The following is a 27,092-nucleotide window of genomic DNA, read 5'->3' on the forward strand; positions in this document are numbered from 1 at the left end:
GCTGAAATTTCAAGAGGGGGTGTATCTGCAAAGAGTTTCTCCACGTCGGGTTTAATTTATCACCTGACCATCTGTGAGCAGCAGTATGGTTTCTTGCCGAGGAAGAGCACCAGAGATGCATTATCTGCTTCGAGAATGTTGATGGAGAAGTATAGAGAAGGTAGAAGGAGTTCAAATCAAATCAAATACAATTTTATTTGTCACATACACATACATACAGAGTACGACATGCAGTAAAATGCTTTATACGATGGCCCGGCATGAGGGAATAGGATGGGGAGAAAAATAAACCAAGAAAAAAAGAAGGCAGATAAATAAAGAGTATAAACTATATAAAATATAAAATATATAAAGATATATATGAGAAAAAATGTATCTACAGGATGCTTATGACAGTAAACAGAAAACATTTGGGGTGGTTGATGTGATTGTTCTCAAAGTGACCGTGTGCGGTATGGTGTGGTTTATCCCAATTCTGGTTTAAAGTGCACTGTGCTGTGCAAGTCCAAAGTTAAAGTGACAGTCCAGAGATTAAAGTGATTAAACTGCGAAAAGAAAAAAAAATGTGCAGAGAAAGTGTGACGATGGAGAGAGTTGACCAGTTTTAGATCCTGGGTGTTTCCTGGTTCAAACTCCGAATGGCCTGCAGGAAGAAGCTCCTCCTCATTCTCTCTGTGTTTGCTTTCAGGGAGCAGAAGCATTTCCCTGAACATAACAAAGAAAATAGTTGCATTGTGTGTTTGTGGATTAAGAGAAAGTGTACGACATGACAAAGAAGTTGTGGTATTGTATGAGCAAGTCAGGTGTGTCAGAGATGTATGTAAGGGTGGTGCAGGACATGTATGAGGACAGTGTGACAGCACTGAAGTGTGCAGTAGGAACAACAGACTGGTTCAATTTGAAGGTTGGATTGTATCAAGGATCAGGTCTGAGCCCTTTCCTGTTTGCAGTAGAGAGCAGGTGGAGAAGAGGTGGAGATATGTGCTGGAGAGAAAGGGAATGAGAATAAGTAGGAGTAAGACAGAGTACATGTTTGTGAATGAGAGGGAGGGCAGTGGAGTGGTGCGGTTGCAGGGAGAAGAGGTGGAGAAGTTCAGGTACCTGGGATCAACAGTGCAAAGTAATGGAGAGTATGTTAGAGAAGTGAAGAAAAGAATTCAGGCAGGGTGGAGTGGGTGGAAAAAAAGTGGCAGGAGTGATTTGTGATAGAAGAGTATCTGCAAGAGTAAAAGGGAAAGCTTATAGGACTGTGGTGAGACCTGCAATGTTGTATGGTTTAGAGTCCCACATAGGACGTTTCGGAGACAAGGTGAGGGGGGCTCGATTGAGATGGTTTGGACATGTGCAGAGGAGGGACATGGGGTATATCGGTAGGAGAATGCTGAAGATGGAGCCACCAGGAGGGAAGAAAAGAGGAGGGCCAAAGAGGAGGTTTTTGTATGTGGTGAGGGAAGACATGCAGATTGTTGGGGTGAAAGAGGCAGATGTAGAGTACAGGGGGTGGGTGGAGTCAGATGATCCGCTGTGGCGACCCCTAATAAGAGAAGCCAAAAGAAGAAAAAGACTTTGTAAGAATCATGACATGATGACATCATAAAAATGCGGCCTCTGATTGGTGCCTACACAGTGGTTTGCAAGGACTTTTGAGATCAGAACAGAAAATCTATCCATATGGAAGAAGGTGGACAAGGTAGGAAACACGCAGGCTGAAAGCTTTCAAATAGGCATCCGATGACTAATAATAAATATTTGATTGCTGAATATTGTACCCTAATTGAAGATCTCACCAGATTGTGAGATCATGATTTTGCATTCCATTGCATTAATAACTGTCATTGAGTCAGTGTTGCTGATGTAAAGTAGTCCTTTGTTACCAAATGCCAAGTAACTAAATTAGGATACAATTATTAGTCATTTGCACTGTTAAACATTAAACTGTTGGTTACTTTAAAACTAACCTTCATCTGGGAGATCAAAGGGATGTGTATATTGTCATGTGTATATGTCAATTGGTTGCACATATAAAATCTACTGCATTATTTGACCAGAGAAAAGCTGTTGCTATCAAACATTTTTTACTTAATTAATAGAGTCAGTTTCATGTTGCCTTGTAAAAGATATTTTTGTAGTTTTAAAATACAAAAATGCTGTAGTTTATTTTGATACATGTTGTGGCTGCTGTATTTTGTAGTTTACACTCAAAGTTAAGGTATTTGGCATTTTATTTTTAAATACATTTTGATGTTTCATTGCCCAACCCTGCTTATATGGACAGATTTCTAAATTTTAAAAATTGATATTCGTAATATCTTTACTTCTGTAAAGCTGCTATGAGACAATGTCTTGAAAATGGATCTGAATTGAGCGGGCGATCTTTTTTTATTATTATTATTATTTTTTTTGCTGACCATAAAACATTTCCAAAGGACCTTAGTAAAGTAGGTCCAGCACCACTGTCTACAGGCTAAGAGGTATCACGTGCTTAAGCCAATTCATCGAGAATCTTGCGGAAACGGTGGAAACTGTTTCTCAGGAGGGTTCATATGCAGACGCAAAAGATTATTCTATTAAGAACACCGCTGCTGGGTTCCAGAGGAAAACACGGGATGTGACTAGGACACGAAACACAAGCCTTTCATCCAACTCAGTGGGAAGTTTCCTCTTCCTTAATTCTAAGGTTTTCTTATCCACCGGAGAGCAGCTCATACTGTAGCGTCGGGAAATTTAAACCAGTATATTATATAAACTACGGAAGAGGACGGAGAGGAGCGGGACTTTATCCTTTATCTGTGTTTCTGTGAGTGGTATTAAACGCTTGTTACAACCAATGTACATGTACCTGTACATATATATATATATATATATATATATATATATATATATATATATATATATATATGGGGGTGTGTGTGTGTGTCGTTTAACCGTAACTCTGATTGTTTAGATTGTAAGCGCGCGCAATGAAAACTAAATATTTCATTTGCGCGTTAAGTAAGCACGCGCCAGTGTGTGTGTGTGTGTGTGTGTGTGTGTGTGTGTGTGTAGGCTGGTGTGCTGGACACACAACCCAGACGTTGCGCATTTACTGCGTGAAAACAAGTGCCACGTTTCTACACGCGTGTGAACTCCACCATACGCCGTGTTATTGCATTAATGCTCTCACTGAGCCTGCGCACGTCTTTAAATGACAACGGGGTGAAACAGGGTTTATCTTGTGCTTACGGTAGGTAGGTGAATTCAGGAGAATGAGCCGTAAAGCTGTATAATATGTATAATAAATTACACACACACACACACACACACACACATATATATATATATATATATATATATATATATATATATATATATATATATATATATATATATATATACCTATGTATGTATGTAGTCGTTTGTGTCCAAACACAGGATTTGACCTAGAAAAGAAGAAAAGCTTCAATGTGCGTTGCTTCATTAGAAGACGTGAGTGAGTGAGTGAGTGGGTGCCGTAACTTCTAGCCCTTTACATTTACTGCAAATAACAACCATGTGGTTCTATATTCACCAAATCTCCACCGAGTTCTGCATTGTACTTTTAAGCTAATATTTTTGCACAAATCGTTTTTTTCCCCAGTTCAAATCTGGTCAAATAAATGATTACATGACTTGTCATGACATGAAGGATGTAATCTGAGTTATTGACCTGAACGCTGTAGGAAAGAAAAGCCTTTATTTTTTGGTTTTAATATTTAATGGATGCATTAGGGATATATTAATTATATCATTTTAACAATAATATTATAAAACAAAAAATTATTTGCCTTCAGATTAGGCAGATTTTTTTTCTAGCATTCCCAGTGCCCTTTTATCTAACAATGGTTTATTGTTTAGCTAGTGTGTTATGCCAAAAAAGTTATCTATGTGACTATTGAGAAAAATATCTTTGCTGCTTGATATTAATGATTTGCTTCCATACCTGCTTGCTAAAATAGTACCACATCCTCTCCTGATGCATGAGATCAGTTATTTTATAAATTCATGCTTATTTACTAAAGGGCAGAGGCAGAAGTCAAACCTTTTGATTTTTAATGCTTACATAAAGATGATAAATATTGTGATGATATTTAAAAGTTTCAGAATTAAAAGTAAAGTAATCTATCTAAAACACTAACACAGCTTGATATTCATTTAGCATTTACATTTTATGTATACTGTTGTTTTCTTTTGTGATTTAAAAAATGATTTTCAGTTATTAATAAATAGAATAAGGAATGCTGGTTCTATTATTTTTCAGCAGGGGAGTTTGCATCAATGGCAATGGCAAGAAATTTAATTAGGGAAAATGGAACTTTTTTGAGGAGGGTGGAGAAAACCACGTGGTCGCCACAAAATGGGATTACATCGAGAAGGCAGCACTCATGCTGTTCCGGCCTAAAAGTAAGAGGAAATTTCTGTGGGGAGCTTTTCCCAAGAACAATAATTTTCTCAACAAATTGCTCTGTGTATTGTGCTGTGGAAATGTATTTTATTTGCTTTGGGTTAGAACATTATTGGCTATTGACGTCACTAAATCAAAACAAGATTTAGCTTCAGTTTGTGGAGGAATCCTTCAGTGAAGTACTTAATCTGGTGAACAAAGAAGGGTTTTCATAGTATGTTCATGAACTAGGAAATCAGTCAGTCCACTTGTTGGTTCTAATGTTTTTAATGTTGTGTCCTACTTTTTGTCAAAGCATTCAGTTGAAAAGCTGAAAGCATTGTTTAGGGTACAGTGACATTTATTATGTCTCATCCCAAAATGTCCAAAAACATAATTTTTAGTTTCAGGCAAAAATGTAGAAATGGCTTTAAGTTTTGACTGATGAAGAATCAGTTCTGTCAAATCTTATCTAAGTAATTAGTAATATTTTTTTTAAGGAAAATAATGAATTTAATCACATAACAAAATGTGGAAAAATTAAAGCTCTGTGAATACTTTCCAGATGCACTGTAAATTAGTTGTAATAATACTGACTTATGACTAGAAATTACGGAAAGAAAGTCTCTAAAGACCTTAAATTAATTAGCTAAACACACACATGTGACCTTTAAACTGAGGCTCCTATTACCAGTGCTTGTTCAGGCTGTAGGCTTTTCAGCAGGTGTATTAGAAAGAAGAGCAAACCTGTTAAGTGAATGAGAGAAAAGTATTGATGACAATCTTGCCACCCATTTAACACACTGATGGTTCTAATGCTGGACTCCTCTGAATGAAGATTTCTACAACATTTGCATGTGCCTCCCTCTAATACTCATATCATCATTAAAATTCCTACTGGTCCCCATTGTCAGAAGAAAAACTGGTACCAATAATGGAATAATATAAGCTAAATATTGTTTATTTAAAATGTATAAATATTCTGGGTGTTGCTTATGTTTGTTGCTATTTTTTATCACCTTTTTCAGTTTTATAAATACCTGTGATCATTTACCTTAAGTCAGTTGCACAAGAACCATCAACCTGAAATATGCAACCTAGGCTTTAAAAAAATAAGAAGCAATATAGTGCTGATCAGTAGAACTAACTAAAAATTTAACAAATTTAATACATGCCTTTTGTTTGCACCAAAAGGAATCTCTGTTACCTAAGTGGCTTCCAGGCTTAGCAAAATGCACTGTGGCGGATCTCATTTCAGTAGCATAGCAGATCACAATCTCACAAAGCTAACACATTCAGGTCCCAGCAGGATTGGATTTCCAGTAACTGATTACAATTTTAATTAAAAATTAAAAATATACAAAATTCAAAAGTTTGAATTATACTTTCAGAAGAACGCACTGGAAGTTGTCAATAAAGGAAAAACACATTCTAATTGTTTTACTTTTACTTTTCTATACCACCATGTGTGGAAATTAGCACCCGGAGACTGTCAATAGCTATTTTGCTTTTCGCATCATATCACTGCTCTCAGTGAAATGCTCTGCAGCAATTAATTTTCTGAGCTGAATACCTAGAAAATTATACAATCTGATTTATAGACAGATTAATGTGTGGTTGGCACAGTGAATGTAGCTACACCCTTAACAAATTATTTTTTGTGCTATGGCTGTGCTTAGCACAATTAATTATTTTCATTGGTTTTATCTAAACACTCCCATTACATGACTTTAATATTTGCCTGCAAAACGATGATGGGAACTACCTGATTGGACTACATTTTGCCCAAGTAAAATGGTGGATGTTGGTGTTATCATAACTCTTCTAGTGGTTCACATTAAAATAATTGGAAAGAAAAAGAAAAGAAAAAAAAGAAAGAAAGCCTGTGCTTGACTGCCCAGTTCTTAATATAATACTGTAGCTGCTATAAATTCTTAATTTTAATAGTGGTCTGAAAAAGCAACTGCAAAATTATTATTAACTGCCAGGGGACCGTGGATGAAAACATCTGCTAAATTCGGTACAATGCATCAAATAGAAAAAAAAAAAAAATGGAACATGGTCCCTTTTCAAATATATTTTTGTGAAAAATACACAAACATTTTTATTGTCAAATACATATTTTGACACTTTAATATTTTGTTGGACTGCCGACCAAAGTGAAAGCACACTTTTGCCATGGCATTGTTTCAATAAGCTTATACAATGTTATAACATTTATTTCCATCCAGAGTTGCATTAATATCTTGCCAGCACGTTGTGTTGTAGAAAAGTTACCAAGCAAATCAAGAAATTTAAAGCTGGATTTGGACTGTAATAATATCAACATTCCACTACAAATCTTTAGGATCACAGGCTGCATGAACAGTTTTGCATTTATCACTGAAAAGTATACTTCAACAATGATTCAACTTTGATGAATGGACATTCAGTGCCACCGGGTTCCCTTTTGAGTCTGGTTCTTCTCTTTCTTCCTCATGCTTTCTCTGAAAGTTTCTCTTTGTCACATTAGCCACTCGCTCATTAGGGATAAACTTACAATTATAAGAAACAAACATATAAGCATTAAAAAAAAAAATGTATATACAACTTCATAACCTCTATCTGCTTTGAGACAATGACCACGCACTATACAGATAAAAATGAATTGATTGAATTGTATTTCATTTAATTGAATGCTTTATAAAGTTTTCTTCACCATTAAGATTCTGTCTGTGCAGTTGCCAATCAGCATGTATAATTAAGTAAAATAATTTGTTCCCCACTCAAGGCTGTAAAAAAGATTGTCCCTTTTCTGAATTCCCTCCAATTTTCAACTTTTTGAGGGGGTTAGAGATAAGGTTAATCTATGTGGGGTTTGAACAAATATGTGCTACTTCCAAAACTTCTCAAATCCAGTGTATATTTTGTATGCTGGATGACTATGTTGTTGACTTCCTATTTTGGTGTTACTCTAAACAAATTACTAGACAGTAGCCTAAAATTATTATTTTTTTATTAATTTTGAAACTATGTGGTTACTCTTGTCATCCTGTCTCATCAAAATTTGTGGTCAAGCCAACTGCCAATCCCAGAGCAACAGTTACTAACGATATATACAATGAGTAGTTAAATTAGAAGATTTGTGACAAAGTGCATTCAGAAAGTATTCAAAGCCCCCTTCACAATTTCCTTTTTTGTAATAATTTGTGATGTCTGATACTTTAATTGTTATATTTTCTTCTCATTAATCTACACTCAACACCCTATACAGACAAAGTGAAAACAGAATTCTAGAAATGTTTAAATGTATTCAGACTCTTTGCAAAAACACTTGAAATTTAGCAGAGATGCCTCCCATTTTTCTTGATCATTGCTGTGATGTTTCTACACCTTCATTAGAGTCCTCCTGTGGTAAATAAAATAGATTGGACAGGCACACACCTCTCTATATGCCTCACAGATGTCATTGCATATTTCTGCTGAACTGAAGCTATGTTACCAATAGCACAGTATTCTCCATAATTCTCAAATGTAAGAAATTTGGCAAAATCGGGACTCTTCCAAGACCTCCTCCACCAATCTGGGCTTTATGGCAGCTTTTCTAGAAGGAAGCCTCTCCTCAGTGAAAAAACCTGTGGAAGCCTCCTAAAGGACTCTCAGACTTTATGGAACAAGATTCTCTGGTCTGATGAAACCAAGATTGAACTGTTTGGCCTCAGTTCTAATTACTTTGTCTGGAGAAAATAAGGCACCGCTCATTACCTGCCCAGAACCATCCCAAAAATGAAGCATGATGGTGGGTTTATTTCAGCAGCTAGGACTGGGAGACTGGTCAGAGTTGATGGAAAGCAGTAATGGAGAAAAGTACAAAGATATCCTTAATAAAAACATGTTTCACTGCGCTCAGGACCTCAGACTGTGCTGAAGGTTTGCCTTCCGTCATGATAATGACCCTAAGTTCTTTTCAATTGGAGGCCACTCTGTGCAGCTGGGGATGGTTCCATCTCAACAGCCTAAAGATCCATTGCTTGCTAATTAGGGAAAAACGCAAAACAAAAAAAAACAAAAACAAACTTATAGCCACTAAACATATACATTCTTCAATACAACTTTATAACTGCTTTATCGCTGTAAAGCTGCTTTCAGACATTAGACATACATTTTTTTTTAAGTGAAGGGTGTCCGAATACTTTCTGAATGCCCTGTAGATTAATGATCAGGTATGAGTGAAATTAATATTATGCGCACATTGTATATGAGAAAGTTATACAAACTATAAACTTATGTCTCTTTTATTCCAGATGTTTCTTGTAGCTTTGTCCTTTGCATACTTTTCAAAGGCTTTAACTGGGAGCTATATGAAAAGCACAATAACTCAGCTGGAGCGGCGCTTTGACATCCCCAGTTACTTAATAGGCATCATTGATGGCAGCTTTGAAATTGGTAAGCAACATTTCATCATCCTTTAGCAGAACACCCACCAAATCATGTTTGTGCTTTTTACTGAGGTTGCAGAGAGTTATATGGAACTAACAGCCTTTCATGAATCCATTGGCATTTCTTGTGTTTTACTTTACACTGAGATGCAACGTAATGTGATGTACAATTAATTAATCAAGCACCTTCAGAGATCTGAATCAGATGTTAAAACTTGGTTCACTGCTGAAGTAACCACACATTGTCACTAATGTCCAGTTCAGTAGAATTTCTGCCATTAGAACAAGGCAGATATCATAGCTATTTTTTTTCTATTGTTTGGGGCCATTGTCCTGCTGCAGAATAAATTTGGGACCAAGTAAGTAAGATAAGTATAAGTATCTGCCTGTATTTCTCAGCATTGAGGACTCTATTAATCCTGACCAAATCTCCAACTCCATTAACAGAAATGTAGCCCCAAACTTGCATGGAACCTCCCCCATGCTGCACTGTTGCTGGCAGACACTCATTATTATACCCCTCTCCAGTCCTTCAAGGAAAAAACTGCCTCCTGCAACCTGCAACAACAAAATATTTAATATTTTCACTCATCAGTCCAGAGCACCTTCTATAATTTTTCTGTACCCCAGTTCCTATGTTTTTGTGCATAGTTGCTTTTTGGCCAAAATTCTTTCATAAAATCCACTTCTGGCCAGACATCTCCACACAATATATGGGCATACCTGGGTCCCACTGTTTTTTCCAGTTCTTTCCCGATGCTTTGCTGGATGACATCAGATGTTGAAGAGAAGTAAGCATGTTGTGTCTTTCATATGTTGCATTACGTTTTTATGGTCGACCACTGTGTCTACAACCCACAACATTCTGTGTTTCTTTGTCCTTGAACAGCACATCTTGAAACCCTTGCTGATGTAGTATAAGTACCATGTGTTTTGTTGCTGTATTAAAAATGTCATAGACCTGTGAGATTAAACTGTCTTCCAAAACCTCATTGTAGAGCACATTCTGACTGTTCCTCACCCAGGTTTAAGCTCCTGCACAGATTTTTCTGTTTAAGTTAATAACTGTGTTACATTGTGCATATGCAAATGATGATTGCCATACCTGCTTGGTATAATTGTTTAATTATACATTCGACTCTAATCCTGCAAAAGCCCTGATTTTCAATTCCCAAAAACCTAACCATTCTTTGGGTACTGCTAAAGAGCGAAACATTTGCATGCACCACAGTAGGGGGGCTTCATTAACTTTCTGGGGGCTTCATTAACTTTAAATGCTTTGTGTGTGGTCTCCCCTCATTGTGCTGTAATCCTAGCCGGTGCAGGACTTTTAATGGAATTATTTGTCGGTGTATGTGAGTGATGGTTTTGGCAAAAGGAGTGTGAAAACCACAAAAACAAAGGTCATATTGAGCATTTTTGTAAAACATTTTAGCATTAAGGCAGCTTCTTTCTTGCTAAACCAAACATAATAACGTTTTGCAGCAGAGGTTCTTTAACAATTCTAGCTGGGCACACATTTAATTGTAAAATCTTTTTAAATCAACAATCCACTTAGAGAATCAATTTGGTTAAAGTTAGCATTATTTGGAGACCTATCTGTTTTCTGAATAAATTAGCTTGGATTAAACCTATTTAATTGAAGTTATCAGACAAATTTTCTAATAGGCTTAATAAATATTTAGTTTATTTAGTAATGAGCATTACATAAACACTTATCACAGAGGGAAAGCTGCTGCTTCCTGCTACCTGTGTAGCAACTATTCCCTAGTCCTAAAAGATTGCAGATGATTCCTTTAGATCTATAAGATTGTTTACCAGATTTTTACAATCTCTGGTAGTTACGCCATGTACATAGAATAACAACAGTTTTGTGGTTACACCTTTCCATTAAAAAAGGTGTAACTCTGTGAATATGAATATGGTCCTTTCTTATTCCCGATTCTCACTTTTACTGATAGGTAACTTGCTGGTTATTGCCTTCGTCAGTTACTTTGGTGCCAAGCTTCATCGACCAAAAATTATTGCCACTGGGTGTCTGCTGATGTCACTGGGAACATTCATAATTGCACTCCCTCATTTTATTGTTGGAAGGTAAGCTGTAAAGATGCTTTTAATTTGTGAGTCCTATTGCATGTATTAACATTTACATAAATTTGTTATTTTGTTTGTTGCTTGTTCCTTATAATATGACCATTAGAAAAAAAATTATAATGATAAAATTATATATAAATAATAATAATAATAATAAAATAATAATAATAATAATAATAATAATAATTATTATTATTATTATTATTATTATTATTATTATTATACATAGTAGTAGTAGTAATAGTAGTAACAGTAGTAATAGTAGTGGTACTGTCCTGCTATTTACAGAATTTCTGTACATACACTACCCAGATTACATTTTGGCCTACAAACACCATGTACCATCAGAGAATGTCACATTCATAATTGCAACCTTAATAATCACACATGTTTACAATAACAGCTCACAGAATAGGGAATTCTAAACTGCATGACACTGAGAAGCATAGTGTGTTTTTTACTGGTTGTTACCAACTCTCATCACTGTGCACTGTCTACCTAGTTCCTGATTTTGTAAGTATTTCTTGTTCTGCCTTAGTTTTGCATAGTTTGCCTAGTGTGATTATCGCCTGACATTTGCCTGTTTATTGACTACACTCTTGCCCTATGTTTTGGAAGTGTCTGCTTCTTGTGTCCACATCTGCCTCATGACAGAATACACTGCCAAATCAGAAATGCAGCATGTGCACTGGAGTGGAATTGGTTGATAACGGCACAGGGCCACATCATCAAGAAACAGCATGCTTATTTTTTAGATGACTTAGCTCTACTTCACTGTGTTGGCTCTGCCTGGAGCATCAGTGCTCAAACACTACCTGAGTCTGCCGGTTCCCAGGATACAGGGGGTGCTGGCTCCAGTGCTGTGTTTGCCGGCCAAAGTAGAATGCCAAAGTTGCACAGCTCTAGAATATCCTGACAGGGGCAGATGTCAGCACATGTCTTCTTACATGTCCTTCCTCCAGCTTCCAGATGATCTCTGACTATTTTTAAGAAAGCAAAGATATAAAGAAAAAGACTGCCAAATACACCTTTATCTTTGGCATGTTATCGATGGGATGTGACCTAAATGTGACAGTGTTTATGAGTATTGTCAAGGGCTGAACACTGATGTGCTTCTGAGCTGGCCTGCAAGAATGCCCAATAGTGGTGCTATTATTTATCAGCCCTAAGTACCAAGTAACACAAAGCTCCTTTAAGCCGCTGACTCAGACACCACAGCAGGATCCTGAGTGAGCCACCCATCTTGAAGAATACAAACCAAAAATCTTCACAAAATTGCATTTGAAAAGTGCATAAAACTTACTAAAAATAGTCACTGGTCTGGCCACTTTGAATACATTGAAATTAATTATGGTTACATTTTCAGAACATGAAGGGTTCCAGTGCCTGGTAAATGCTGTGCAATATAATGTGCTAATGAAACTTGTCATTGTTTACATTTACAATATTTAAATCTACTCTTTAGACAAGGAAAAACAGACTGTTCATGTCAGGGAGGAATTGGCGAGATTACTTGCCAACCTACTTTAAGTCAAGAAGTCGAGTGAAGTAGTCTTTTATTGTCATTCAAACTATATACAGTACACTATACAGGGAAATGAAACAGTGTTCGCCCAGAACCAAGGTGCTACATAAGACAACATAAATTGTAAAAATTTACACCAATCATAGGACTCCACAAAACAACTTGGGCACAACATGAAGAACAACATAAGACAGTAAGACAGTAGACACAGTGACACCTCAGCACTGGCCAGTGCAATACAGAAGATTTGTGTTATTTGTCTATATAAAAACTTTTTACCAAATTGTTTTAGCAGCATTTTGTGCTAAACAACAGTTTTGTGAAAACAGACTTTTTCAGTTAATGATTCTGTTCATTTGTGTGTGTGTGTGTGTGTGTGTGTGTGTGTGTGTGTGTGTGTGTGTGTGTCCAGTTCCTTTGTGTTAAAGAGTCGAATAGAATTGAAAAGAAGAAACTCTTACACAGTCTGGACATTAGGGCCTAAATGCTATGGTACAATTTTCCAGATAGCAACAAAGTGAAGAGTGTGTGTAAGGGGTGTGTGATCAGCTACAATGCTGGTAAATATCCAAGATGGCGGGAAGAGAGACCCTGATGATATTTGTAGCTGTTCTTACTATCCACTGGTGAAAACTGTCCAAAACAGGCAGTATATAGTGAGGTTGTGTGGTTGGAGCCGACCTTTTCTCAGCTTTCTCAAGAATTAGGGATTCTCCTGGGCTTTCACTGTTATGACGCTGGTCTGCCAAATGAACACCAAAGAATTTGGTATTCTTGACCATCTTTCCGAATGAACCCTTGATGTTCAGCAGGGTGTGATCAATGCATGCCCTTCTCCTGAGGTCAACAACCATTTCTTGTATTTTACCCACACAGAGAGTTGTTGGCTTTGCACAAGCCCATTAAACTCTGAACTTCATTTCTCTATGCTGATTTGTCACTCTTTCTGATGAGACCCACCACGGTTGTGTCATTTGCAACCTTGATGATGTGATTGGGGTTGTGCATTGCTACTCAGTGGTGAGTCAGCAGTGTGAAAAGCAGGGGACTGAGCAACAGCTATGTGGGGACCACAGTGTGATGTGGCTGGAGGTGCTGTTCGTGATCCAGATCGCCTAAAGTCTCTCCAGCTTTACAGATCTCTGAGCCTATGTCAATGAACAGCATTCAACTGTCTGTGTCCTTATTTTCCAGATGAGTGAGGGCCAGGTGGAAGTGTAGTAGAGATTGTAAAGCAGAGAAAAGTGTTTCATGTGATGAGAGTGGCTTTTTCTTGTCTACAAAACTGGACAAGTTGGGGTGTTCAAGGCAAAGATAAGTAGTCTCAAACTGGCCCACACCACTGACAATTGATAAACTGCACAAGGTTGCTAATTTCAATTCATGCAAAGCTTTCTGGACTATGGACCACAGACCAAATTCGCAACCTCCTCCAGGGAAAATACTGGTGGCCTCAAATGTACCTAGACATCGATAAGTTCATGATCATGCAGCCAGTGTCTGGACCTGATAGAGATTTATCATCAGCTATACACCCTGTGATGCGTTAGTCCATGCCATTGCCAACTTGCTAACACAGGCCTAGACCGCAATATGATTTGTTTTTTTTGAAAAACTGCACAGAGCTCATCACTGAAGACCAAGGGTTGCAGATCCTGATAACATTGTCACAGGAGTTCAAGCTGTAGTTTCACCATTTCCTTTCAACCATATCAATTTCAGACCCCTACGTACATATCACTAAGGGGGTACACAGGGATTCTCTCCCCCATTAAACACCAACTTATTAGAATTGTGGTCAGTTTGGCTAGATCTTAAGTCCTCCATGCCCTGATCCACTCAGAAAACAAAGTAATGATTTGGTATATGAACAGCTGGGGTCACCACATACTTCACCTCACACAGTAAATGCACTCACTATGGTGAACTTTATTGAAAACAAACACAGTGGTACAGAAAATGAGCATACAGGAGAGGAGAGTACCTCCTACACCCAGAAGTGGTATAAACTTAGTTTAGCTTGGCAGATTTCTTTGACTGTTTATTATGCAACATGATGCAGTCATTCTTGATCATGCTTTAGGTCGAAATCCTACCTGAGTCCAATTCAATTCAATCCATTGTTATTTGTATAGTGCTTTTAACAATGAGCATTGTCTCAAAGCAGATTTAAACAGATAATGTGGTGATAAAAAATGAATATGTTCTTTATAAATGTAAGTTTGTCCCTGATGAGCAAGCTGTTGGTGACTGTGGCAAGGAAAAACTCCCTGAGATGGCATAAGGAAGAAACCTTGAGAGGAACCAGACTCAGGAAGGAAACCCATCCTCATCTGAGTTGCACCGAATGTCCATTTATTGCAGATAAACGATGTTGCGGGGTACAGTGATGGTGATCATAAGCAAACTGTAGTCCTGAGTCAATGTAGCAGACTGCTGACATTAACTACAGTCCAAATACATACTCAAAGCTTGCGTTCTTACTCTGAAATTTCATGGAACCACCCAAGGCGTTGATGAGAAACCGTCCCCAGCTGCACAGAGTGGCCTCCAAACGAAGAGAACACTATCCAGAGGCAGGCCTGGACACAGTAGGAAGATCCGCAGAGGGAAGAGGGGCAGGAACAGTGGTCACTGGAACCTGAGGAGCATGTTTAACTCAACCGAGAGAGAGAGAGAGAGAGAGAGAGAGAGAGAGAGAGTGACAGAAAGAGAAGGATATGGATTTTTATGTGTCCTTATTGTTGTATGAAAGTTAATGTCACTGTGCAGTTTGGACTGTGGCAAGACTCGCTATGGCAGCATAGCTAAAAGGGAGAACCAGAAGGTAACTCAGACATGAGGGATCTCTGGTATAAGAGATGTCCCACCACAACACCGTCAACAAACCTGAGTGAAAGTGTGAGAATGAAGGGACAACAGCATACAAATATCCCAGTTCACCAAACACTATATATCTATGATCCCTCCATATCTGATCTTTTACCTAAGAAAAATCTACTGATAAAAGACTTGACTAAATAAATACGTTTTCAACCTCGACTTGAACACTGAGACTGTGTCTGAGTCCTGAACACTGATTGGAAGGTTGTTTCATAACTGTGGGGCTTTATAAGAGAAAGATCTGCCCTTTGCTGTAGTCTTTATTATTTGAGGTACCAACAAATAGCCTGCACGTTTTGATCTAAGTAGGCATGGAGGATCATATTGGTACAAACATTCACTTAGATACTGCGGTGCGAGACCGTTAAGTGCTTGATACATCAGTAGTAGTATTTTATAATCAATGCAAGATTTATTTGAGAGCCAGTGTAGACTGATTAAAACAGGGGTGATGTGGTCATATTTTCTAGATATAGTGAGGACTCTTGCTGCTGCATTCTGAACTAACTTAAGCTTATTTATGCACTTACTTACACCCAGACAGTAAAGAATTACAGTAGTCTAATTTAGATGTAATGTGAGCCTCAAAGGAAAGGCTAGAGTCAATAATCACACCAAGGTGACTGCTGTACACACTGAGATAGAAACATCATCTAGAGATGCTACATAATCGGAAAGCTTACCACCTTTAAAGCCATCAATAAAAATGTGTGCACTTCAGCCTAGTGATTACTTTTAGAAAATAATAACCCATCGCATCTATTCAGAGCCTCAAACAGAACAAAGTATTCACCCAGGAAGGCAAAAGAGGTAATGCACAACATATGCAATAAAAATGTATCAATACAGAATAACATGGCTCAATCCAACTGACAAGGTGAACTTTAAGGCTTTATGTAATCTAAAAACCTCTGTTTATGTATGTAGTGTAAGAAAAAATGATGAGGACAACGAAGATCATAATGAAGAAGTTTATAACAGCGTAGCAGTGACAAAATACTTTGTCACTGCTAATACCCAAATACTTTGGGTTCATCGGAGTCAGAAAGAACCTCGAGCAAACTCTGCCCAGATATTTTATAATCTTCTTCCCTTTGAAGTATAGACCGGAGTTATTCTTTAAATGTAAATTAGATATAGTACATGCGTGAGGAAACAAAAGGGTGGGGGATACCATTCTCGGGGCGGAGGTAAGCAGGTGGTAATAACCGGTATTCACACCTTTGCTGGCGCTGGAACCCCAGCAGGTCAGGAAGGTGTATTGTTTAAATGATAATCTTGGTCTCAGACACCTTTTGTTTAGAGATAGTCCTTGATGGCTTGCTGCCTCTCCCAGACTGATTCAATTAAGTCTATGATTAAGATTGATACAACTGAAATTCTACATCAAACTACATAAATACTTTTTATCAATTTTTAGCCGTTTTCAGGATGAGCTGAATTTGATATAGTGTAGGGTGGAATCTGGATCGAGGCAGTCTGTAATTCTTACAGTCCCCACTTTGATGCTTTTGGCCCTGAAGCATCACATCCACTTCCTTTACACAGATTACACCTCCTGCCTTAGGCAGGTGCCCATTGGCGGTGAAGCCCTGCCTTAGGTTGTCTTCCTTCGGCCTTTAGAGAATCTTACCTGTCATCGGAACATTCACCTCATGCACACCGGTTATCGCTTCATCCCATTCGGCATGCTTACCACGCAGGTTTCTCCTAAAATATTTGTTATATGTAAAATCTTATCCATCATTGTTTCATCACCTTAGGCACACCTGTTTCATCCAATTGAGCAAACGTATTAGACATATCTCTATAAAATATTTGCCTATATGTAAAATTTTATCTGGGTTTTGAATAGAGGCCTTCAGGAAACATCATAACCAATAGAGGCATCCTACATTGAATATTGAATCATACGCAATCTGACATCTCAACATAAATACAATAGAACATAATACACTGTCAAAAATAGGAAAATTACATACACAAACAGTAAAGTGTTTTATAAACGATGGGAATGTCCTATAGTGATCATAGAATTGTCTGAAATCGGACACCTTAACATGAAACACATACAACATAATACTTGGCCAATAATGAGGAATAACATACATACATACATACATACAGTGATCTTAAAAGTTACATACCAAATTAAACCGGAATAGGAAAAATATAATTCTGGGATATTTTTATCTCAAACTAATTGCTTTTCTGGTTCGAATGATGTCTGTTGATATGGTCTCGTCTTCACCGAACCAGCAGGAAGTGCTGGTTGTAGCTCTGCGTATTCTTGCATCATTTTCGTCACTGGAAAGGCCAATGCTACCATCGGTTCAACCATCTTTGTTTGGTGATTCTGAAAAACTCAGGGAAAAAGAAACAGTTGTCCCCCTCCCCTTTTACACATAAAAGTTCTCAGCATATCCGGAGTTTCCTCTGAAAATACTGGGAACAATAACAATAAATAAACATTGAATGGGATGAAAGCCCATTACCAAGGCATAACTTATGTTTAAGGTGTAGCACCTCTAAATGCAGTGGGAAGAATCATTACATGTTAAAATTCAGCAGTTAACTCTACTCTTTACTGTGGTATTGTTGGTGTTACTTATGGTAGAAATAACCTATACAATTCCACTTTGAGAGATTGGTTCAACATAGTTAACACACACACATTGAATAATTTAATGACTAAACAATTGTTCTATTAGCTCAGCGGTTCTTATCGACATACAAGCTTAGACCTTTCCTTTTATCTCTGCTTGTCAGCAATCACTTTAAAACACGTCTAATAGGACAAAACGTAGCTAGATCATTATCAAATTGTAGTTTAAATCTCCAACATAAGATTACTGATTATGGCTAGCATTTACAGCGACAACTTATGCAACAATTTTTAACTACTTTGGTGTCAATGTATTACAGTGCATTAACAACTACAGCACCACAATGCCTGCAATAATCTAAATCATAACACAACAGTAAAAACTTTAGTTATATTAGCCTAAATGCACTTAAGCACATTAACAACTGTTCAACACCAGCCAAATTCACATTAGTCTACATCTATGTTTGTTACACATGTAACTTATAGCATATGTTTCCATAAGAACAACTGTAAGGACTGTAATTTTAACAATATAGGCTTATTTTCAAAGTTGCTTTAAACAAACTACTTGGACATCACAGGAATCTTTGTCGGGGCCGAAAGTCATAAAATGCAGTAATCGTTAACCAAGGCAACATTAGTAAACAGAGTTTTTACTCTTAGGGGACAGCTTAACATTTTACTACAGACCCTATAGCCTTATTGAATACTGCTGAGTTCACATAAAGTTTCTTTTAGATGCACAGTTACCTGATCTGGGTTATCAGAATGCATATTTCTGCACCGAAGGAAATAGGGTGGTGGACGTCCCTTTCCTAAAGAAGAGCATTTGTGGACTATGTGGCCAATCTTGTGGCAAAAGGAACAAAATGTACTTTGCTTATGATGCAACTTCAATTGCTTACATTGTTCTGTGGCCTTAAAATCTGGTTTCTTAACACCTAGTGCACCTAGTACAGGATGAGACGTCTTTGAACTGGAATTACTACTGTAAAACTATCATCTTAGTAATAATGTCATTGTATTCAGATAAATGAGTCACATGCATTGCTATAGCAGAGTGGGTGAGGGGATCACACTTCTTAATCAAGGCAGATTTGAAACTGACATCATTTTGAGTAATATCAGGATTGCCACTGAAAGTTTTAAAGGCATCTAATAATCGCTCAGAAAATGCCACTGGGTGCTCCCCTTCTCGCAAGTGAATGTCAGCTATTTTATCCCAGTTAACTGATATCAGCCCTAGCACTTTAAGCAGTGCCTGTTTCCTCTAAAACTTATTTGCAGTTCTATCCATTACTTTCTTAGTTAAGGCTCCAGACAAGGTGTGAGGCAAACAAAGGGTTAACAAAATGCATGTGTCTCCATCTGTACATTTGTAAATGTCGGCATATCATTCCAGGTTTTTCAGAAAATCTAAGGGATCCTGTTTTACAGGATCAAATTTCACAATATTCTTAATCACGGTTTCTAGTTCATTGGGGCTAAACCTTCTGACCAGAGTCGAAACCATTGGCTCCTCCCCTCCTTCATTAGCTCTCACAGTCGTAGTGAAGTGAATTGGTGCTACTGGAAATTTAACTGTATAGTCAGAGCCTTTACTATTGAGTAACTGAGACTCTCTCTCCAAACCCTCATCAATGTCTTTCTGCAAATTTAATATTCCTGGAACTCAGTTATACAGTGCAACATCTACCAACCATTGACTGGGATTTTCCTCCATTCTGCCATTCTTTATCAGAAACTGACAGGCAGCATTAGATTCCTCCAAATTACTTAACAAGGATTCAACAGATGATTTGAGCAGACTGTTGTTAGTTTTCAGAAATGCGATCTCTTTCTGCATTCTGTCCTTTTCTTCTTTCCATAGTATTTCACTGACTTGGTAATTTTTTGGATTAATGTCTCCGATACTGACTCTAGAATGAAGCTGCTTATTTTTTAGACTCAAGCTCATCTAGCTTCCTCCTGGTTACCTTATAGGAGGCAAAAACTCCCTGAAGGGCATTTGCAATTTTTCCTTGTTTGTTCCAAGGCATCTTTGGATAACTTTCAAACTTAGAAACAGCCCATTCATACGGCGTATCACCAACCTTCTCTATTCCATCAAACATCCCTTGTGAGCCGTGTTTAGCAATGTACTTAATAATCAGCTCTTCCATTTTCAAAATACTCCAAAGTTACAACTACACGTTATGTAGATACATTAAGATAACCGTTTGTCTATTTATTCACCATAACAATAGTTGTAGTACACAATGAATAAACTTTAGCAATATAACACAAACAGTTATAAATGCAACACTGTCACAATACAAGACAAAACCACACTAAATGTTTAAAAGTGTCACAGTCCGTCGGACAAAACTGTTATTAACGCGTTTTTACCAACTACACATTATCTAGTTGCCTAAAAATAGCCGTGAGTCTATGAACCGATTAAACTTCTGAAATAATTAAAACTAACTGTTCAAAATATTACGCTGTCACAATACCATGTTATATCCTAAACCAGTGTACTTAGCCACTTAGTGTACTTCGGGCTTAAAACATGAGTTTAAAACAGTGTCACAGTGCGTCAGACACACCACAGTACTTCGGGTTACTGTTTAAACTTTACAGAGCCGCTGTGCGTCGCACTCTTTACACTATTACCAGTTTCACTGATGTCAGAAACTGTAATAGTACTCTCACAGAAAGTTTCAATTACTTTAGAAACTTATAAACTTAAGCACTTTGCTTCAGTTACTTTAGAAACAATACAATTCCAATACAACTCTGCCGCCACACTATGTCAGGCTGATTCAGTTCCATTAGAATCTTACACAGAAATGTACAGAATAGGCTTAAGAACTCCTCCTGCTTATACTGAATAAACTAAATACTTTTCTATCCTTAAAATCTTTCTTTTCTAGATTTTTTAAATGAGGGGTTCCCTGAACTTAAATAAAAGCATAAAAGAAATAAACTGTGTTTCTTACCTTTCCCCACTTTATTTTTTTTTATTTTTTTATTTTTTTTGGAAATCCCTCACCTATGATGAGGACAATGAAGATCGTAATGAAGAAGTTTATAACAGCATAGCAGTGACAAAATACACAAAGCACTTTGGGATAATCGGAGTCAGAAAGAACCTCGAGCAAACTCTGCCCAGATATTTTATATTCTTCTTCCCTTTGAAGTATAGACCGGAGTTATCCTTTAAATGTAAAGGCAGGAAGTAAGAATATCAAGAGAAGAAACATTTCTGAACTTGGAAGGGAGTGCCCATTGGTGAACTTGAGTGAAGCTGCATTGGTTGGATATTACAGAACCCCTACTCCAATCATCTTGGTTATTAAAGCAAGTGAAAGACATGACTTGTCTCTTGGTTCAACTTGACTATCTGTCCATTATACTGTGGGTGACCGGTAGGTGATGCGAAAGTGTAACTGGGTAAAGAAGAGTTTAGCCTTTTGGCCTCACGAAGGTACTGGAGGTTTTTATGATCTGTAATCACGGTGAATGGATGTGTGGCCCCCTCCAGCCAGTGTCTCCATTCTTCTAACACCAATTTGATTGTGAGGAGCTCTCGATTCCCGATATCGTAGTTCTGCTCCGCCGAGGACAACTTTTTAGAGAAGTAGGCACAGGGGTGGAGCGAAGGGGGATTCCCTGACTGCTGGGAAAGGGCAGCCCCTACGCCATGAACGGGAGCCGGGGATCCAGATGATGCAGGAGAGGAGTGATGCAAACCCTTCTCCGTAGCTCCTCGAAGGCCTCCTGCACCTCCGGTGATGGCTGATGAAAGCCATCTTCCACTCGTCCCCCTGGCGTATACGCAATAGTTTGTGCGCACTCCTCAGATCTAGCTTGGTAAAGATGCGGGCCTCTTGTAGGTCCTCCAGAGCGGCCGTAACCGGGGAAGAGGGTATGGTAGTGGGGAGATCTGTGCGTTAAGACCCTGGTAGTGTATGTAGGGACGTAGTCCTCCGTCCTTCTTCCCCTTGAAGAAGAAGCTGAAGCAGCTGGTGAAGAAGGGACGATGAAGCCCTGATGGAGGGCCTGATGGATGTACTTGGTGTACATGGCTTGGTGTCCTGGAGCCGACAGGGGGTAGACCCAACCCGACCCTTGGGTAATTTGGCCCCTGGTATTAGATCTATGGCACAGTTCCACAGCCTGTGAGGCAGTAGTGTGTTGGCTTTCTCGTGTGGTGGCTTTCTCTGTGAAAACATCCTCAAAGGCCTGGCATTCCTCCGGGATGTTCACCTGGATGGGCTGGGGAGCACCCTCCACTTGAGTGGCCACTAGGGTCATGGGTGCCTGGAGTGGCATGGGTAGATGGCACAGGCAGTTTTTCAGGCATTCGGGGCTCCACTCGAGGACATCGCACAGGTCCCATGGACATCGTGGTTTTGCAGTACCAGGAACCGTATCGCCTCATGGTAAAATAAACTGACCTGGAGGGTGAGGGTCGGTGCACAGTATTTGACCCAGCCCTTGCCGAGGGGACGTCGTTGGATGGTTTGGACGGCCAACTCGTGGGTCCCCATTTCGTGGGTCCCCAACATCGTGGGCCCCCAGCGCAGCTGGAGGTGGTTTAAGCACGCCTGGGAGATGAAATTCCCTGTGGTGCCAAAGTTGACTAGGGCAGAGACCGAAAGTGAGAGAGCAGGGTTTAGCAAGCGTACGGGGAGTTTAAACAGATGAGATATGTCGAAGGGGAAGTCAACGGTACTAACCGTCCGGCGAGGGGGTCGAGTAGGACACTGTCCGACTCAATGTCCCAAATCTCCACAATATAGACAAGCCCTGGCCGCCCACCAGCGTTCTCTCTCTTGCTGGGGCAGTCTTTGTAACCCCAGTTGCATGGGCTCGGGTTCGGGAACTGACGGCGAGACTGTTGTTTGAGCTGGCTCTCCCTCCGGGTATCTGCAGGTGGTGAGGCGTTGGGATATGCGAATGGATCGCTGTATAAATGCCTCTAATCCCAATGTATCGTCATACAGTGCCTTGCGAAAGTATTTCGGCCCCCTTGAACTTTGCGACCTTTTGCCACATTTCAGGCTTCAAACATAAAGATATAAAACTGTAATTTTTTGTGAAGAATCAACAACAAGTGGGACACAATCATGAAGTGGAACGAAATTTATTGGATATTTCAAACTTTTTTAACAAATAAAAAACTGAAAAATTGGGCGTGCAAAATCATTCAGCCCCCTTAAGTTAATACTTTGTAGCGCCACCTTTTGCTGTGATTACAGCTGTAAGTCGCTTGGGGTATGTCTCTATCAGTTTTGCACATCGAGAGACTGAAATTTTTGCCCATTCCTCCTTGCAAAACAGCTCGAGCTCAGTGAGGTTGGATGGATAGCATTTGTGAACAGCAGTTTTCAGTTCTTTCCACAGATTATCGATTGGATTCAGGTCTGGACTTTGACTTGGCCATTCTAACACCTGGATATGTTTATTTGTGAACCATTCCATTGTAGATTTTGCTTTATGTTTTGGATCATTGTCTTGTTGGAAGACAAATCTCCGTCCCAGTCTCAGGTCTTTTGCAGACTCCATCAGGTTTTCTTCCAGAATGGTCCTGTATTTGGCTCCATCCATCTTTCCATCAATTTTAACCATCTTCCCTGTCCCTGCTGAAGAAAAGCAGGCCCAAACCATGATGCTGCCACCACCATGTTTGACAGTGGGGATGGTGTGTTCAGGGTGATGAGCTGTGTTGCTTTTACGCCAAACATAACGTTTTGCATTGTTTCCAAAAAGTTTGATTTTGGTTTCATCTGACCAGAGCACCTTCTTCCACATGTTTGGTGTGTCTCCCAGGTGGCTTGTGGCAAACTTTAAACGACACTTTTTATGGATATCTTATGGCTTTCTTCTTGCCACTCTTCCATAAAGGCCAGATTTGTGCAGATTGTTGTCCTATGGACAGAGTCTCCCACCTCAGCTGTAGATCTCTGCAGTTCATCCAGAGTGATCATGGGCCTCTTGGCTGCATCTCTGATCAGTCTTCTCCTTGTATAAGCTGAAAGTTTAGAGGGACGGCCAGGTCTTGGTAGATTTGCAGTGGTCTGATACTCCTTTCATTTCAATATTATCGCTTGCACAGTGCTCCTTGGGATGTTTAAAGCTTGGGAAATCTTTTTGTATCCAAATCCGGCTTTAAACTTCTCCACAACAGTATCTCGGACCTGCCTGGTGTGTTCCTTGTTCTTCATGATGCTCTCTGCACTTTAAACGGACCTCTGAGACTATCACAGTGCAGGTGCATTTATACGGAGACTTGATTACACACAGGTGGATTCTATTTATCATCATTAGTCATTTAGGTCAACATTGGATCATTCAGAGATCCTCACTGAACTTCTGGAGAGAGTTTGCTGCACTAAAAGTAAGGGGGCTGAATAATTTTGCACGCCCAATTTTTCAGTTTTTAATTTTTTTAAAAGTTTGAAATATCCAATAAATTTTGTTCCACATCATGATTGTGTCCCACTTGTTGTTGATTCTTCACTAAAAATTACAGTTTCATATCTTTATGTTTGAAGCCTGAAATGTGGCAAAAGGTCGCAAAGTTCAAGGGGGCCGAATACTTTCGCAAGGCACTGTATGTAGCCATAGGCAGCCAAAGCTTCTGATTTAACCCCATTCTGTAAGCGCTGCCTTGTTTCAGCCGCTAGTGGCCACCAGAGTGTGGAAACGGAGGCTGAAATCTGCGACGCTGTCTGAGGAGCTGGTCGGCGGACGAGGTGGTTCCAGTGGGCGTGCAGAATATTCACTTGAAGTGGTCTGTGAATGCGGCATAGGAAACGATTGCTGGGCTCTCTGAACTCCAGATTGCTCTCGTCCATACCAGCGCTTTCCCGGAGAGCAGGGAAATGAGAAACGTGACCTTTGCCCGCTCTGAGGAGAAGCAATGTGGTTGCATCTCTATGTAGAGAGAGACCTGGAGTAAGAACCCGTGACATTTGGCCGCTTCTCTGGAGAAGGTGGTTGGAAGAGCCATAGGGCTGCTGGATGGCGTTGAAGGCCAGCTGGTTGCGGCTGGTGCGAATGCTTACAGCGGTGAGCTCCTTCACGGTATCTGAGATGTTGTGGATCCATGAAAAGGTATTGCTGGTGGTTCCCCTTTTTATTTATTTTTTTATTAGTCTGTTCTTCTGTCAGGCCGGGAGAATTTGACGGAAACCGAAGTTCAGTAGAACAAGGTTTTAATGAAATAAGCAGACAAAATAGGGAAAACGGCAAACCGTGAAGCACATGAAAGTCCTATGAGCTCTGGGAAATCCTTTGGAAAGGTCAAGTCCGAGAAACATACCTAATCCTGTGAAAGGGAATATTCCAAGAGGGTTTTTGCGTACATAGTCCGTGAGTGTTCTCCAGCGTGAACTGTAGAACGGACGGTGACATGAAGGTGAGCGGGGTTTAAGTAGGAGGTGAGCTGATGAGTGCCAGGTGTGGGTATTTAGTATGGAGGTGAGCTGCTAGGAGTGATAGGTGCGTTTGGGGAAGGTATGGGTGGTGGAACCCTGAGCGGGTAATAGTATGATAATATAATAGCAGTGATGTTTTGCCAGACATAAGATTGGAATTGTACATTCTAATTATACACTATATACAAAACATGCTAGTGTGTCCAGATTTGAAAGCTGCTTAGCCAATGGATCACCTCCTCTTTTGATCTGGACATGCTGCCAATGTTTGAGGGGGGGAGTCATCATGTTAAACCTGTTGGATCTCCTTCATTGTTAACCATAGGAAGGGATTATAAATACAGGACGCTGGTACCTTAGATTCAGGTGCTTTGCATAAATATGGATAAAAAAAAAAAAGGAAAATCAAAACATGCATGCCAGTCGCAGCCAGCTTCTGCACTCTGTAAACATTGTTGAACAGCTTTCACCTTGGTTTGGTATGCTTCCAATTTAGATATCCAATTCAGATTTAAAATTAATGCAAAAAAATCAGTACATCCTAAGTGATAACAGCTGTACATCATGTAAACATGCAAAGCCACATGTCCTATTCATCATGTTCATGTTTTTTCTACAATTCTCTCAGACCATATGCACTGCAATAAGTCGGTTTGCATTGCTGTCACCCCAGAAGGAAACCTGTTCTAAGTGACTCACAAGAAAGCCTTCAAACAGTTTGTCCAAGAGCATGAATTACTGGAACAATCTCCTGCGGTTAAAAGATAAACTTATTTGGCTCAGATGGTGTCCAGCATGTGTGGCGACACCCTGGTGAGGAGCACTAAAAAAACTGTGTCTTGCTTACAGTCCAGCATGGTGGCGGTACCATCATGGTCTGGGGCTGCATGAGTGCTGCTGGTGCTGGTATGGAAGAGTGGAAGAGGATCCAGCAACAACCTGTGCCACTCTGGTGAAAGGCAGTGCTAGATAACAATGATGCTCAAACTAAATATTGACACTTTGGACACAATTTGACATGTTAACTAGGGGTGTTCTCACTTTTGTTGAACTTTTTTTTTAACATAAATAATATTATGTCTGCTTTTTTATCATTGTACTTCTATTTATGTTGCCTTCTTCCAGCCATTGTTAACTACAGTACAATAGTGCAAAAGGTTAGTGCAAAATCAGCAGATGGGTTGCCTTGCCTGAGAGAAAATAACCTTTTGAGGAAAAATTATCAAAAGTACAATGGCCCAGATAAATACTTTCCCAGGGAGTAGACTGAGCATTTTTTTGCATCTCTGGCAAGATAAAATAGATGAACATTAGAATTAACAATGAGGACCTAAAATCACACAGCCCAATTACTATCTAGAGGCCACCCTTAAAACTCAACTACAGTGGAACCCGGTTATCTCACCCTCGGTTACCTCGACAACCCTATTAAGTCGACATTTTTGAAGTGGAACCGGCAAATTCTCGCTTTTTCTAAGCATTTTTTATCGGTTATGTCGACATTGTTTATGTCGCCGAACCCTAATATCTCGAGCACAAGGGGGGAAAAATTTGCCATTTAACGTCGCTTATTTCGGTGCAGCCGCAGAAGAACTCGCGGAAGTGGCGGAAAAATCAAGCCTTACAGATGCTACAGGTGTTGTATTGTATACTGGTGAATCTCTGCTGTTAGTTAGTGCTAGTGTTCGTAGTGTTAGTAGGGGCGCGGCGCGGCGCGGCTTTGGGAAGAAAAGAGCAG

The 27,092-nt window shown here is 39.3% G+C and overlaps 1 protein-coding gene across 7 annotated transcripts in view; it reads left to right on the plus strand.

The window, feature by feature from the left end:
• Positions 1 to 1,574: 1,574 nt before the first annotated feature.
• The window catches only part of slco1c1 (solute carrier organic anion transporter family, member 1C1), a 41,670-nt gene continuing 16,152 nt past the window's right edge, over positions 1,575 to 27,092 (plus strand). The window contains exons 1-4 of one of the 7 annotated variants that reach the window (XM_046873104.1): positions 1,575 to 1,690; positions 4,277 to 4,419; positions 8,683 to 8,824; positions 10,779 to 10,911. In XM_046873104.1, coding sequence (XP_046729060.1) covers positions 1,672 to 1,690; positions 4,277 to 4,419; positions 8,683 to 8,824; positions 10,779 to 10,911 — 437 coding nt within the window. In that variant the 5' untranslated portion in view covers positions 1,575 to 1,671. Of the gene's footprint in view, positions 1,691 to 2,493; positions 2,798 to 3,057; positions 3,224 to 3,444; positions 3,466 to 4,276; positions 4,420 to 8,682; positions 8,825 to 10,778; positions 10,912 to 27,092 lie in introns of those variants that run through there. The other 6 variants (XM_046873106.1, XM_046873107.1, XM_046873109.1 and 3 more) reach the window with 6 other exon arrangements.

The sequence above is a fragment of the Silurus meridionalis genome, chromosome 18 (assembly GCF_014805685.1).
Source record: "Silurus meridionalis isolate SWU-2019-XX chromosome 18, ASM1480568v1, whole genome shotgun sequence".
Lineage (NCBI taxonomy): Eukaryota > Metazoa > Chordata > Actinopteri > Siluriformes > Siluridae > Silurus > Silurus meridionalis.